The sequence below is a fragment of the Anomaloglossus baeobatrachus genome, chromosome 1 (genome assembly GCF_048569485.1).
Source record: "Anomaloglossus baeobatrachus isolate aAnoBae1 chromosome 1, aAnoBae1.hap1, whole genome shotgun sequence".
NCBI classification, from domain to species: Eukaryota; Metazoa; Chordata; class Amphibia; order Anura; family Aromobatidae; genus Anomaloglossus; species Anomaloglossus baeobatrachus.
Genome location: NC_134353.1, coordinates 263,842,139 through 263,855,177, shown reverse-complemented (window position 1 = coordinate 263,855,177; position 13,039 = coordinate 263,842,139). Strand labels below are relative to the sequence as shown.

Below are 13,039 nucleotides of genomic sequence, written 5' to 3'. Positions count from 1 at the left end.
TTATAAAACCAATTTAGTGCTTTAATAAGTCAGTAAAAAGTAGTTAGGAGTGATCAAATCAAGAAATTGATAAGGGTGCCCATACTTTTGCACCAGTCATATTTTGTTTAAATGCGGATTGCACATTTTCTGTTAGTAAAATAAACCTCATTTCAATCCAGAAATATTACTCAGTCCATCAGTTATTAGATATATGAAACTGAAATAGCTGTTGCAAAAACCCAATTTGTTATAAAGAAAAAAGGTTAACATTAATAGGGGTGCCCAAACTTTTTCATATGACTGTATACTGCTCTGGCAATATGCTGCCTGCAGCTACTCAATTCCAGTCAACACTTAATAATTGCACGCTGTAATCAATCCCTGTCACTTTGATTGACAACCTGCTCACTCACACAATGCACATGTGACGCCCCTGAACTAATCATGGTGTCACAGTAAACTGCACTCCTTTCTCTTATGGTGCAGAATGCACCCTCCATGGTTCTGGGATCCTAACCTTTGGTATTGCTCCATCAGCATTAAAATCCTAACCACACCTCACACCACACCCTGTCAGGCACACAAGTAGGTGGTCTAGCTGGAAAAGGGCCACCTGCCAAGGGGTCTGGCAGACTGGTGGGAGGGACATAGTCAGTTGAGTGGTAGCACTCAGAGAGTGAGGAGCTGAAGGGAGTTGGAGCTCCCTGGGAGACTTTGGATAGGTCGCAGATGGTGGTCTGGTACCGGAGGAGTCGGAGACCCGGTCGCAGGGTATTGGAGAAGGGTTCCTGGACTTAGTTTTGGAGAACGGTCGGCATCGGAAAATCTAGTAACCGGACTGGTACCGAGCACGGCGGCGTACTGGACCCTAGATCAGGCAGTAGCTTCATACAACCTGATAATTAACCTGTGGAGGATAGTCTCTTTATGAACTTTCCCCAAGAGCTCAGAGATCGAAGGCACCAACACAACAAGGGGGATAGGGCTTTCCAGCTTATGCGGCCCACTGAAATCCCAAGTGTCAGCTCCTCTATTTAATCATAGGGAGCGGGACCCCAGCAGCTTCAGGCCAAGGGGTCACTCAGAAAAGTGTAAACACAGTGCATGGAGGCAGGTCCAGAACCATCACCAATACCAACGAGGACGGATTCCCGGATGAGCTCCCCTGAGTGGCAGTGGCACCCAGAGACTTGGTTTACTCCTGTGTCAAAGTCTGCTTAATGGTCGCACCAACATCCACACGGCCTGAGTGAGTACGCTGCTCTCCCCTGAGTCTGCCCGTCTGGCCTGCACCATGCTCCTCTACGCCTCCACCATCCAGAGTCCCAGGGCCTCCCCTACCCGTGGAGGGAACGTCATCTGGCTTCCCCACTTCATCTCCCCCGGGTACTCCCATCGGCAGCGGCTGTACTCCCCTTCCCACGAATCACGGGTAGCGTCACGAACACTAATCCCCTGTAAATAAATCCCCCTTTTTTATTTTTGAGTGGCCGCAAGCCCCCGGGTCTGAAGACCCTCGAGCCACAGCAACTCCGGATCCGAGCAGTTCGACTGCTGCAGGGGCGGTACACACACACTCCAGAGTGGGATGTCAATCAAAGTAGCAGGAACTAGTTACAGCCTCACTCCCTGCATAGTGACTGGCAACTGTAACTGCTCTTGCACTTGCACTGCTTAGGTGACTGGAAATGAGCGGCTACATGAAGGGATTAATCTAATTCTCTCCTTGTAGCCATTGCTCTATTAAGCCAGACAGATATGATTTTCTCAGTATCTACATGCAGATGAACCCTATTTCTGCATGTAAATCACGTTTCTGGATGTTACAGGTTCTCTTTAAGTCCTGTCATCTGATAGTATATCAATAAGCTATACTCCAATTCTGATAGAAATTTTTCTACATGTTTCTTAAAACAAACTGAAAAGATTTTAATGACTCAAATAATAGACATATTGATGAAAATTTAGAGTATGCTTTTATTACTGTTGATCATGTGTATTTCGTTAGTAAAAGACATAATTAACTTGTGGATGGTGTTGTAAAATGTATCATATATCAAGTTTTGCAATCAGTTGTCTTCCAACATGACGACTTATCCATTCAAAGTAGTGCGCAACTTTTGTGTATACTCCGGGGTAACCAGGTTCACCACAGTTCTCCCCCCAGCTTACTATCCCCCATACATATGCCACCTTCCCAGCATAACATATCAGGGGTCCTCCTGAGTCGCCTTTGCAGGAATCTATTGATCCATCATAAGTCCCTGAAAAGATAAAGCAATGACGACAGTGAATAATAAAGCTTCCTATTGTTTGGATGATTGAAAATTTCATACATAACCATTCTCGTCTATCTTCACAACCTAATTATTCGCCTACTTTTTGCCAAAAATGTATCACTTTACTTTTACTTTGTAAACTCGCCTCCCTCGACTGAATTAGGGTGGCGCAAATAGAGTCTAAAACACATAACTGTGGTGTGAGATATGTAAGGATATGTGCGCACACTGCGGATTTGTTTCTCCAGCGAAAAATGCACCTTCTCGCAGAAAAGTGTACCTACCTGCGGAAAAACCGCATGTGGTTTTGTCCCTGCGGGTTTTTTTTTAACATTGACAATGGCAAAACACAGGGAAAAATGCAGAAAAACACAGAAAAGAAGGGACATGCTAGTTCTTTTTGCTGCAGAAATTCTGCAGCAAAACCTGTAAGGAAAGATGCAACGTGCTCACAGCATTTTGGATTTCTCATAGACTTTGCTGGGGAAGGACTGCAAGAAGCTTATGAACAAAAACTGCACCAATTCTGTAGCAAAAACAGCAGCAAATCTGTGGCAAAAAACGCAGTGTGTGCACTGGGCTAAGGTTTCTTTTTGCTGCAGAATTTCTGCAGCAAAAAAGTAGCACCACCAGTAATTAACTCCTTCATCACCCGAGTTCAAGCATTGCACATTAGATGAAATGCAATGCCCTGTGGCGACTGAGCCTCAGGGGCGCCACAATTGCCAAACTAATCTGGAACGCAATCTGAATACCGGGCACTATCAAATCTTGATTGAAGCGAGTGATGTCTGAACTCACATGGTGTCATTGCTGGCTGTCATCAGTGGCTCCTGTCTGTGAACGGCGCTCAGTATTATATTGCAGACAGGACCCACCGATGAGAGCCGGCAGTGACACTAAGAGAACAAATGCTGAGTATAGGCGGTGCTTAGTTGAGCTCTCTCAATCAAAATGGGACAGTGCTCAGTATGCAAATTGAAGGGTGCACTGAGTTCTTTGTAATGGTGCACTGAGCTCTTGGCCATACCATGCATTGAACCCCTCATTCATATACAATATTGTTTTTTATGCCAACTAAACCTCTAAAATCTTGTCAAGGAGTATGTACAGATGGAACAGGGGCACTTAGACTGACCCTAAGGCTGGGGCCCTTACGCTGTCCTTTATCTCAAAGGTAGGCTTGATGGTAGCCAGGTTCGAGCCCCAAGTGTGACCCTGTCACCTGTCCAAGCCCTGATACTACTCTCCCCCACCATGGGAGCGGGCCGGAAACCAAGTAACCAATATCCCACAAAAAGGCACAGACAAGGGGAAATGAAAACTCACACACTGAACTTAAACACGAAGGGGGGACAGTATGTGAACAGGGGAGTGAAGCAAAAGGGGTAGGTAATAAATGCACAACTGGAGGCCTCACACATCACGTGAAACCGCAACTTGTAAATCACCATATCACAGGAATCATGAAGCAAAGCTATATCTGGCAAACAGCCCTAGGATCCAGAACTTCATAAAGGTTGGAAATGGTGATCAGCAGCCTGAGTTCCCTACAGCCATGACACCCAGCTAGTGCAACGCAGAACACAGCATGACAAATCTATACTTTAGGTATGATTTTTATAGGGTGTAAGACCCTTACATACCAGAATAAGAGGTTTAAATTTTGGGATTGATACACTTTCTATAAGTAAGAAGAGTAGTACAACATTCGAGTCTTACCCGCACATTCCATTTTGTCAAAAAAACGTCCCTCGTAAACAGTTGAACAGTTATTCATCAAATGAATGTTTCCCCACTTCAAATGGAACACTTTGCTGAATCCTAGGGAAATCAAACATGAAAATCAAGTCACCAATTACTATACTATAGTATATAGATGATCTAATCAATTCTTAGCTCATGGACCAACGGCCACATCAGTATTCCGTGACTGTGGGATTACAGCCCTGGGAATTGCCTCCTACATCTCTGGCGCTGCATCGGAAAGTAGGCATGGCTCGATGTCATAGTTGTGGTCTGATGTTGCCTAAGGCCTACTAATCAGATATAGAATCATAGATGCCTGTGTGAAGTAGGGAGCTCACAGAACTCCCTTTTGGTGGCCACAGACTACTGCGAACCAATTCAATTATCTTTATTTTACTGATAAAACAGTAAGTCTGTCACTGTAACTGTGTGAGTTCTTTGCTTTAGTATGAATAATATAATGTACCAGTGACCGCTAAGAAAGTTCAATTAATGCTAAGTCGCTGCTATGCAGTCCTCCAAATTGATCAGCTTTTGCTATCTTCGTCCTAAACCATTGATTAGTAGCTTACTGCCTATGCAGATTGCAGGCAGAAAGCTGTCAATCAATAGCTGAGGACTAGCAGAGGTGCAGCAGATAAAACAATGATTTTCTAAAAACTACAGGAAGAAGCCCAGTAAGGCTCCTCTCCCATCAGTGGTATTTTGCTGCAAAACCGGGTCCATCACAAATGCGTTTCAGTTCAATTAATTTCCTATGGAATCAAGGCAAGATGAGGTCACATGCGGTTGTGTATGACCGCACGCAACCGCATGTGACATCTTGCCGCGATTCCATAGGAAATTAATTGAACTGAAACGCATTTGTGAAGGATCAGGTTTTGCGGCAAAATACCGCTGATATGAGAGGAGCCGAAGGGTACCGTCACACTTAAGCAACGCTCCAGCGATCGCACCAGCGATATGGCCTGGTCAGGATCGCTGTTGCGTCACTACATGGTCGCTAGTGAGCTGTCAATCAGGCAGATCTCACCAGCGACCAGTGACCAGCCACCAGCGACTCGTGGAAACGATGCTTTGCTTGGTTACCCGATATTTCCCCTGGTTACCAGCGCACACTGCTTTGCGCTGGCTCCCAGCACTCGTAGCCAGGGTACACATCGGGTTACTAAGCGAAGTGCTTCGCTTAGTTACCCGATGTGTACTCTGGCTACGTGTGCAGGGAACCAGCGCTGGTGGACGCTAGTAACCAAGGTAAATATCGGGTAACCAAGCAAAGTGCTTCGCTTAGTTACCCGATGTGTACCTTGGTTACCAGCGTCCGCAGCTTCAAGACGCCGGCTCCCTGCTCCCTGTATATTCAGATTGTTGCTCCCTGCATATTCAGATTGTTGCTCTCTCGCTGTCAAACACAGCGATGTGTGCTTCACAACGGGAAAGCAATGAGCAAAAAATGAACCAGCACTGTGGGTAACGATCAGCGATTTCACAGCAGGGGCCAGGTCGCTGCTTAGTGTCACACACAGCGAGATCGCTGATGAGGTCACTGGTACGTCACAAAACCTGTGACTCCGCAGCGATCTCGCTAGCGATCTCGCTATGTGAGAAGTACTCCTAAGTGATACATCGCTAGAATCAGAGTGTCTCTCCATATTTTATGCTGCTTTCTTGTCAAGCATAAACTTGAAGATAGATCTTAAAGGGGCATTGCCACAACAGAACGTTGGCCCCTATCCTTTAAATAGCGGATAACTTGCAGATTGCGGGTATCACCAACAATGACACCAGTAATCTCAAGAATGTGGGCTTTACAGAGCCTCTGAATAGAGTGGAGGTGGGAAAACTCAACCTCTGCTTCATTCATTGCTTATGGGCATGCTGGAGAAAGACGGACACAACGCTCAGCTATTTCCGACAGTGCCTAAGACAATTAATGGAGCAGAGGTTGAGTACGTCCACCTCCACTCCAATCAGACAGGGGTCTGCTGACCCAGGTCTCAAATCCAGAGCCTTTGTTCTTACTACCACTAGGGAATATGAATAGGGGATAACTTTCAATTGTGGGAATACCCTTTAATGGTAGAATCCCTCCTGTGACATATTAAAGTAACATAATTTCAGTATAACATATGAGTGAATCACATTTTGTTCTCCACAGGTACAAGGAAACTCAACTTTTGTTAAGTGCTATATATAGTAGTTATCTGGTGAAAACGGGAAAGAGGAGTCACCAAAGGACTAAGGAACCGAGTGAAATAAGCTCCAAAGAGAGGAAGCCTAGTAGTGTGGCCCGGAGGAGTTTATAACTCTAAAGCGAGCTTTACACTCTACGATATCGCTCAAGCGATCTCGTTGGGGTCACGAAACTTGTGACCCACATCCGGTCGCTTTAGCGATGCCGTTGCGTGTGACACCTATGGGCGATTTTGCATCGTCACAAAAACGTGCAAAATCGCTCATCGGTGACATGGGGGTCCATTCTCAAATATCGTTACTGCAGCAGTAACGAAGTTGTTCCTCGTTCCTGCGGCAGCACACATCACTCCGTGTTACACCGCAGGAATGAGGAAGCTCTCCTTACCTGCCTCCCGGCCACAATGCGGAAGGAAGGAGGTGGGCGGGTTGTTCGTCCCGCTCATCTCCGCCCCTCCGCTTCTATTGGGCGGCGGTTCAGTGACACTGCTGTGATGATGCTGTGACGCTGAACGAACCGCCCCCTTAGAAAGGAGGCGGTTCGCCGGTCACAGCGACGTCGCAGGGCAGGTAAGTAGTGTGACGGTCCGGGCGATGTTGTGCGACACGGGCAGCGATTTGCCAGTGTCGCACAACCGATAGGGGCGGGTACACACGCTGGCGATATCGGTCACGATATTGCAGCGTGTAAAGCGGCCTTTAGACATAACGGATCAGGACAGAGCAGAATGTGAGATGAAGCAAGTGCTCTATGCAGGTGTTCCATAAGGGGTCAGCAAGCTGCAAGCTAGGTTCAAACATATTGGCAAGTTTTATATAAGAAGACGTAGAACCGCAGAAGGAAAATATGACTTTCATGTACTGTACTATGGTGCTAGGCTGGGTTGTGGTGGAACAGACAGGATTAGTGGAAGTTTTACTAGGTGAAATGAAGAGAGTGTGTATCGAGATGCTCTGCGTTAATGAAACGTATGACAAGACATGTGCTCACTATCTTATGCACACAGTTGTTACCAAATTGTTGTTAAGTAAATCACTTTTTTTTAAAGAATTGGTGGTCTCTCTCGATGAACTGGTTAACAACTGGTCCTGGCCAGCCAAAACAATCGGCGTCATGCGGCCTGCAAAGGCATACTGCTTCCTTAGCCAAAGTCCACACATCCAGCTGGGACCCCTTCTTTCATGTAGCGTTCTGGGGCACAGAAGATGCAGACCTTGCCATGACTACTGCCCCATGCCATTAGTAGCATTATAACTAAGTAGCAAACATCTAAAACAAGAGTCCCCAAACAGTGTCTCGGGAGCTACATGTGGGTCGCGGAGCAATGATGTTTGGCTCGCGACCATCTGCTATCTTGATGCATTAGCACAAAGACTTGCAAACAGCTATGAAGAGGTCTCTAGGTGGTGGTTTCCGAATGTGCATATGGCAGGTACAGTATATATAGTAAGCTGGAGATAAGATAATACTATTAGATGTTAAACCTGGATGCGATAGTTTGCTGGGATTATTTAATGTGAAAATTATGAATGGGGTTGAATTTTGGCTTTCTTTAAACCTGCTCTGTGGAGCTCTAGGTGACACTGTGGTAGGGGAAGGTGGCATGGCTGGATTTTGCTCACAACTAAAACTGAATTAGGCTTTCAAGTTAAGAAAGATTGGGGACCACTGATCTAAAAGAACAAATGCAAATAACTAACCCAGGTTTCCCATTAATTGTATGCATTTACCTTCTGCACGTCCCCATCCAGATACTGTACAAGATTCCCCTGGCATGAACTGATATGGTGACCAAGGCACACAAGCAGCTACAAGGTTATTGTCAACTTGCATACATGATGGTTCATTGTATATATTTACAACCTCCAGAAGAGCAATATCATTTTCATATGTGTTAGGATTGTAGAGTTCATGGACTTTTACACTTTTCACTGGGAAGGAATCGAGGTCTTGGTCATAAACCAGACGATCCAGGAGCTCAACCATTATACGGTATCTTTGGGCCTGGTCTGCCCTGTAAACATAAAAGATCACTGTTATCATAAATAATCACATATATTTATGAAAAACTAAACTTTTATGAGCAACTAAAAATAAATGTACTGTAGGTCATTGAATTATTCTCTTTAAAGGGTAACCCGATCAGAATCTGGCTGGATGATTTCAGCCAGACATGTTTGACTCAAACGCTGTGTATGCAAGCCGCTGGGGACGGAGTTGTATGGGAGACTAGCCAGACAGGAGGGTCCCCGATGGATTCTCCAAATGCGCTCCCTTGACAGGTTTCTACCAATAAATGATGCATTAGCCAGATCAGACACCCCCATACTTTGCACTGACGAGGGGCAAGCACCCCGAAACACCGTGTCTGCAAATTGGGATTCTGATCTGGCTTATATATCCTGAGTCATATTGCAAAGGATTGTTGAAAATCCACTTGTGACTTTTAGGATCGCTACTTCCAATAGGTGGCGCTGTGCTAGAGTTTGTCTCCTTTACTGGAGAGACAATTTGAATATTTCCCAGAGGGGCATTGCAGCTATAAGTCCCCTTACCTGGCAGCCAGACTGGCTTGCAAAGTCTCCTTAAGGAGAATAGTGTTCCCCCGTGGTCCCCACATAGCTTTCTCATGAGCCAGATCAGACACCCCCATACTTTGCACTGACGAGGGGCAAGCACCCCGAAACACCGTGTCTGCAAATTGGGATTCTGATCTGGCTTATATATCCTGAGTCATATTGCAAAGGATTGTTGAAAATCCACTTGTGACTTTTAGGATCGCTACTTCCAATAGGTGGCGCTGTGCTAGAGTTTGTCTCCTTTACTGGAGAGACAATTTGAATATTTCCCAGAGGGGCATTGCAGCTATAAGTCCCCTTACCTGGCAGCCAGACTGGCTTGCAAAGTCTCCTTAAGGAGAATAGTGTTCCCCCGTGGTCCCCACATAGCTTTCTCATGAGCCAGATCAGACACCCCCCATACTTTGCACTGACGAGGGGCAAGCACCCCGAAACACCGTGTCTGCAAATTGGGATTCTGATCTGGCTTATATATCCTGAGTCATATTGCAAAGGATTGTTGAAAATCCACTTGTGACTTTTAGGATCGCTACTTCCAATAGGTGGCGCTGTGCTAGAGTTTGTCTCCTTTACTGGAGAGACAATTTGAATATTTCCCAGAGGGGCATTGCAGCTATAAGTCCCCTTACCTGGCAGCCAGACTGGCTTGCAAAGTCTCCTTAAGGAGAATAGTGTTCCCCCGTGGTCCCCACATAGCTTTCTCATGAGCCAGATCAGACACCCCCATACTTTGCACTGACGAGGGGCAAGCACCCCGAAACACCGTGTCTGCAAATTGGGATTCTGATCTGGCTTATATATCCTGAGTCATATTGCAAAGGATTGTTGAAAATCCACTTGTGACTTTTAGGATCGCTACTTCCAATAGGTGGCGCTGTGCTAGAGTTTGTCTCCTTTACTGGAGAGACAATTTGAATATTTCCCAGAGGGGCATTGCAGCTATAAGTCCCCTTACCTGGCAGCCAGACTGGCTTGCAAAGTCTCCTTAAGGAGAATAGTGTTCCCCCGTGGTCCCCACATAGCTTTCTCATGAGCCAGATCAGACACCCCCATACTTTGCACTGACGAGGGGCAAGCACCCCGAAACACCGTGTCTGCAAATTGGGATTCTGATCTGGCTTATATATCCTGAGTCATATTGCAAAGGATTGTTGAAAATCCACTTGTGACTTTTAGGATCGCTACTTCCAATAGGTGGCGCTGTGCTAGAGTTTGTCTCCTTTACTGGAGAGACAATTTGAATATTTCCCAGAGGGGCATTGCAGCTATAAGTCCCCTTACCTGGCAGCCAGACTGGCTTGCAAAGTCTCCTTAAGGAGAATAGTGTTCCCCCGTGGTCCCCACATAGCTTTCTCATGAGCCAGATCAGACACCCCCATACTTTGCACTGACGAGGGGCAAGCACCCCGAAACACCGTGTCTGCAAATTGGGATTCTGATCTGGCTTATATATCCTGAGTCATATTGCAAAGGATTGTTGAAAATCCACTTGTGACTTTTAGGATCGCTACTTCCAATAGGTGGCGCTGTGCTAGAGTTTGTCTCCTTTACTGGAGAGACAATTTGAATATTTCCCAGAGGGGCATTGCAGCTATAAGTCCCCTTACCTGGCAGCCAGACTGGCTTGCAAAGTCTCCTTAAGGAGAATAGTGTTCCCCCGTGGTCCCCACATAGCTTTCTCATGAGCCAGATCAGACACCCCCATACTTTGCACTGACGAGGGGCAAGCACCCCGAAACACCGTGTCTGCAAATTGGGATTCTGATCTGGCTTATATATCCTGAGTCATATTGCAAAGGATTGTTGAAAATCCACTTGTGACTTTTAGGATCGCTACTTCCAATAGGTGGCGCTGTGCTAGAGTTTGTCTCCTTTACTGGAGAGACAATTTGAATATTTCCCAGAGGGGCATTGCAGCTATAAGTCCCCTTACCTGGCAGCCAGACTGGCTTGCAAAGTCTCCTTAAGGAGAATAGTGGTCCCCACATAGCTTTCTCATGAGCCAGATCAGACACCCCCATACTTTGCACTGACGAGGGGCAAGCACCCCGAAACACCGTGTCTGCAAATTGGGATTCTGATCTGGCTTATATATCCTGAGTCATATTGCAAAGGATTGTTGAAAATCCACTTGTGACTTTTAGGATCGCTACTTCCAATAGGTGGCGCTGTGCTAGAGTTTGTCTCCTTTACTGGAGAGACAATTTGAATATTTCCCAGAGGGGCATTGCAGCTATAAGTCCCCTTACCTGGCAGCCAGACTGGCTTGCAAAGTCTCCTTAAGGAGAATAGTGTTCCCCCGTGGTCCCCACATAGCTTTCTCATGAGCCAGATCAGACACCCCCATACTTTGCACTGACGAGGGGCAAGCACCCCGAAACACCGTGTCTGCAAATTGGGATTCTGATCTGGCTTATATATCCTGAGTCATATTGCAAAGGATTGTTGAAAATCCACTTGTGACTTTTAGGATCGCTACTTCCAATAGGTGGCGCTGTGCTAGAGTTTGTCTCCTTTACTGGAGAGACAATTTGAATATTTCCCAGAGGGGCATTGCAGCTATAAGTCCCCTTACCTGGCAGCCAGACTGGCTTGCAAAGTCTCCTTAAGGAGAATAGTGTTCCCCCGTGGTCCCCACATAGCTTTCTCATGAGCCAGATCAGACACCCCCATACTTTGCACTGACGAGGGGCAAGCACCCCGAAACACCGTGTCTGCAAATTGGGATTCTGATCTGGCTTATATATCCTGAGTCATATTGCAAAGGATTGGTTGAAAATCCACTTGTGACTTTTAGGATCGCTACTTCCAATAGGTGGCGCTGTGCTAGAGTTTGTCTCCTTTACTGGGAGACAATTTGAATATTTCCCCAGAGGGGCATTGCAGCTATAAGTCCCCTTACCTGGCAGCCAGACTGGCTTGCAAAGTCTCCTTAAGGAGAATAGTGTTCCCCCCGTGGTCCCCACATAGCTTTCTCATGAGCCAGATCAGACACCCCCATACTTTGCACTGACGAGGGGCAAGCAACCCCGAAACACCGTGTCTGCAAATTGGGATTCTGATCTGGCTTATATATCCTGAGTCATATTGCAAAGGATTGTTGAAAATCCACTTGTGACTTTTAGGATCGCTACTTCCAATAGGTGGCGCTGTGCTAGAGTTTGTCTCCTTTACTGGAGAGACAATTTGAATATTTCCCAGAGGGGCATTGCAGCTATAAGTCCCCTTACCTGGCAGCCAGACTGGGCTTGCAAAGTCTCCTTAAGGAGAATAGTGTTCCCCCGTGGTCCCCACATAGCTTTCTCATGAGCCAGATCAGACACCCCCATACTTTGCACTGACGAGGGGCAAGCACCCCGAAACACCGTGTCTGCAAATTGGGATTCTGATCTGGCTTATATATCCTGAGTCATATTGCAAAGGATTGTTGAAAATCCACTTGTGACTTTTAGGATCGCTACTTCCAATAGGTGGCGCTGTGCTAGAGTTTGTCTCCTTTACTGGAGAGACAATTTGAATATTTCCCAGAGGGGCATTGCAGCTATAAGTCCCCTTACCTGGCAGCCAGACTGGCTTGCAAAGTCTCCTTAAGGAGAATAGTGTTCCCCCGTGGTCCCCACATAGCTTTCTCATGAGCCAGATCAGACACCCCCCATACTTTGCACTGACGAGGGGCAAGCACCCCGAAACACCGTGTCTCAAATTGGGATTCTGATCTGGCTTATATATCCTGAGTCATATTGCAAAGGATTGTTGAAAATCCACTTGTGACTTTTAGGATCGCTACTTCCAATAGGTGGCGCTGTGCTAGAGTTTGTCTCCTTTACTGGAGAGACAATTTGAATATTTCCCAGAGGGGCATTGCAGCTATAAGTCCCCTTACCTGGCAGCCAGACTGGCTTGCAAAGTCTCCTTAAGGAGAATAGTGTTCCCCCGTGGTCCCCACATAGCTTTCTCATGAGCCAGATCAGACACCCCCATACTTTGCACTGACGAGGGGCAAGCACCCCGAAACACCGTTGTCTGCAAATTGGGATTCTGATCTGGCTTATATATCCTGAGTCATATTGCAAAGGATTGTTGAAAATCCACTTGTGACTTTTAGGATCGCTACTTCCAATAGGTGGCGCTGTGCTAGAGTTTGTCTCCTTTACTGGAGAGACAATTTGAATATTTCCCAGAGGGGCATTGCAGCTATAAGTCCCCTTACCTGGCAGCCAGACTGGCTTGCAAAGTCTCCTTAAGGAGAATAGTGT

At 46.3% G+C, this 13,039-nt stretch overlaps 1 protein-coding gene across 1 annotated transcript in view; it reads right to left on the bottom strand.

Annotated features, from left to right (window-relative positions):
• Positions 1–1,960: 1,960 nt before the first annotated feature.
• The window catches only part of CFI (complement factor I), a 73,472-nt gene continuing 62,393 nt past the window's right edge, over positions 1,961–13,039 (bottom strand). Inside the window, exons 11-13 of the mRNA XM_075340398.1 lie at positions 7,935–8,218; positions 3,984–4,085; positions 1,961–2,246 (exon numbers count right to left, since the gene is read on the bottom strand). Coding sequence (XP_075196513.1) covers positions 2,032–2,246; positions 3,984–4,085; positions 7,935–8,218 — 601 coding nt within the window. The 3' untranslated portion in view covers positions 1,961–2,031. The remainder of the gene's footprint in view (positions 2,247–3,983; positions 4,086–7,934; positions 8,219–13,039) is intronic.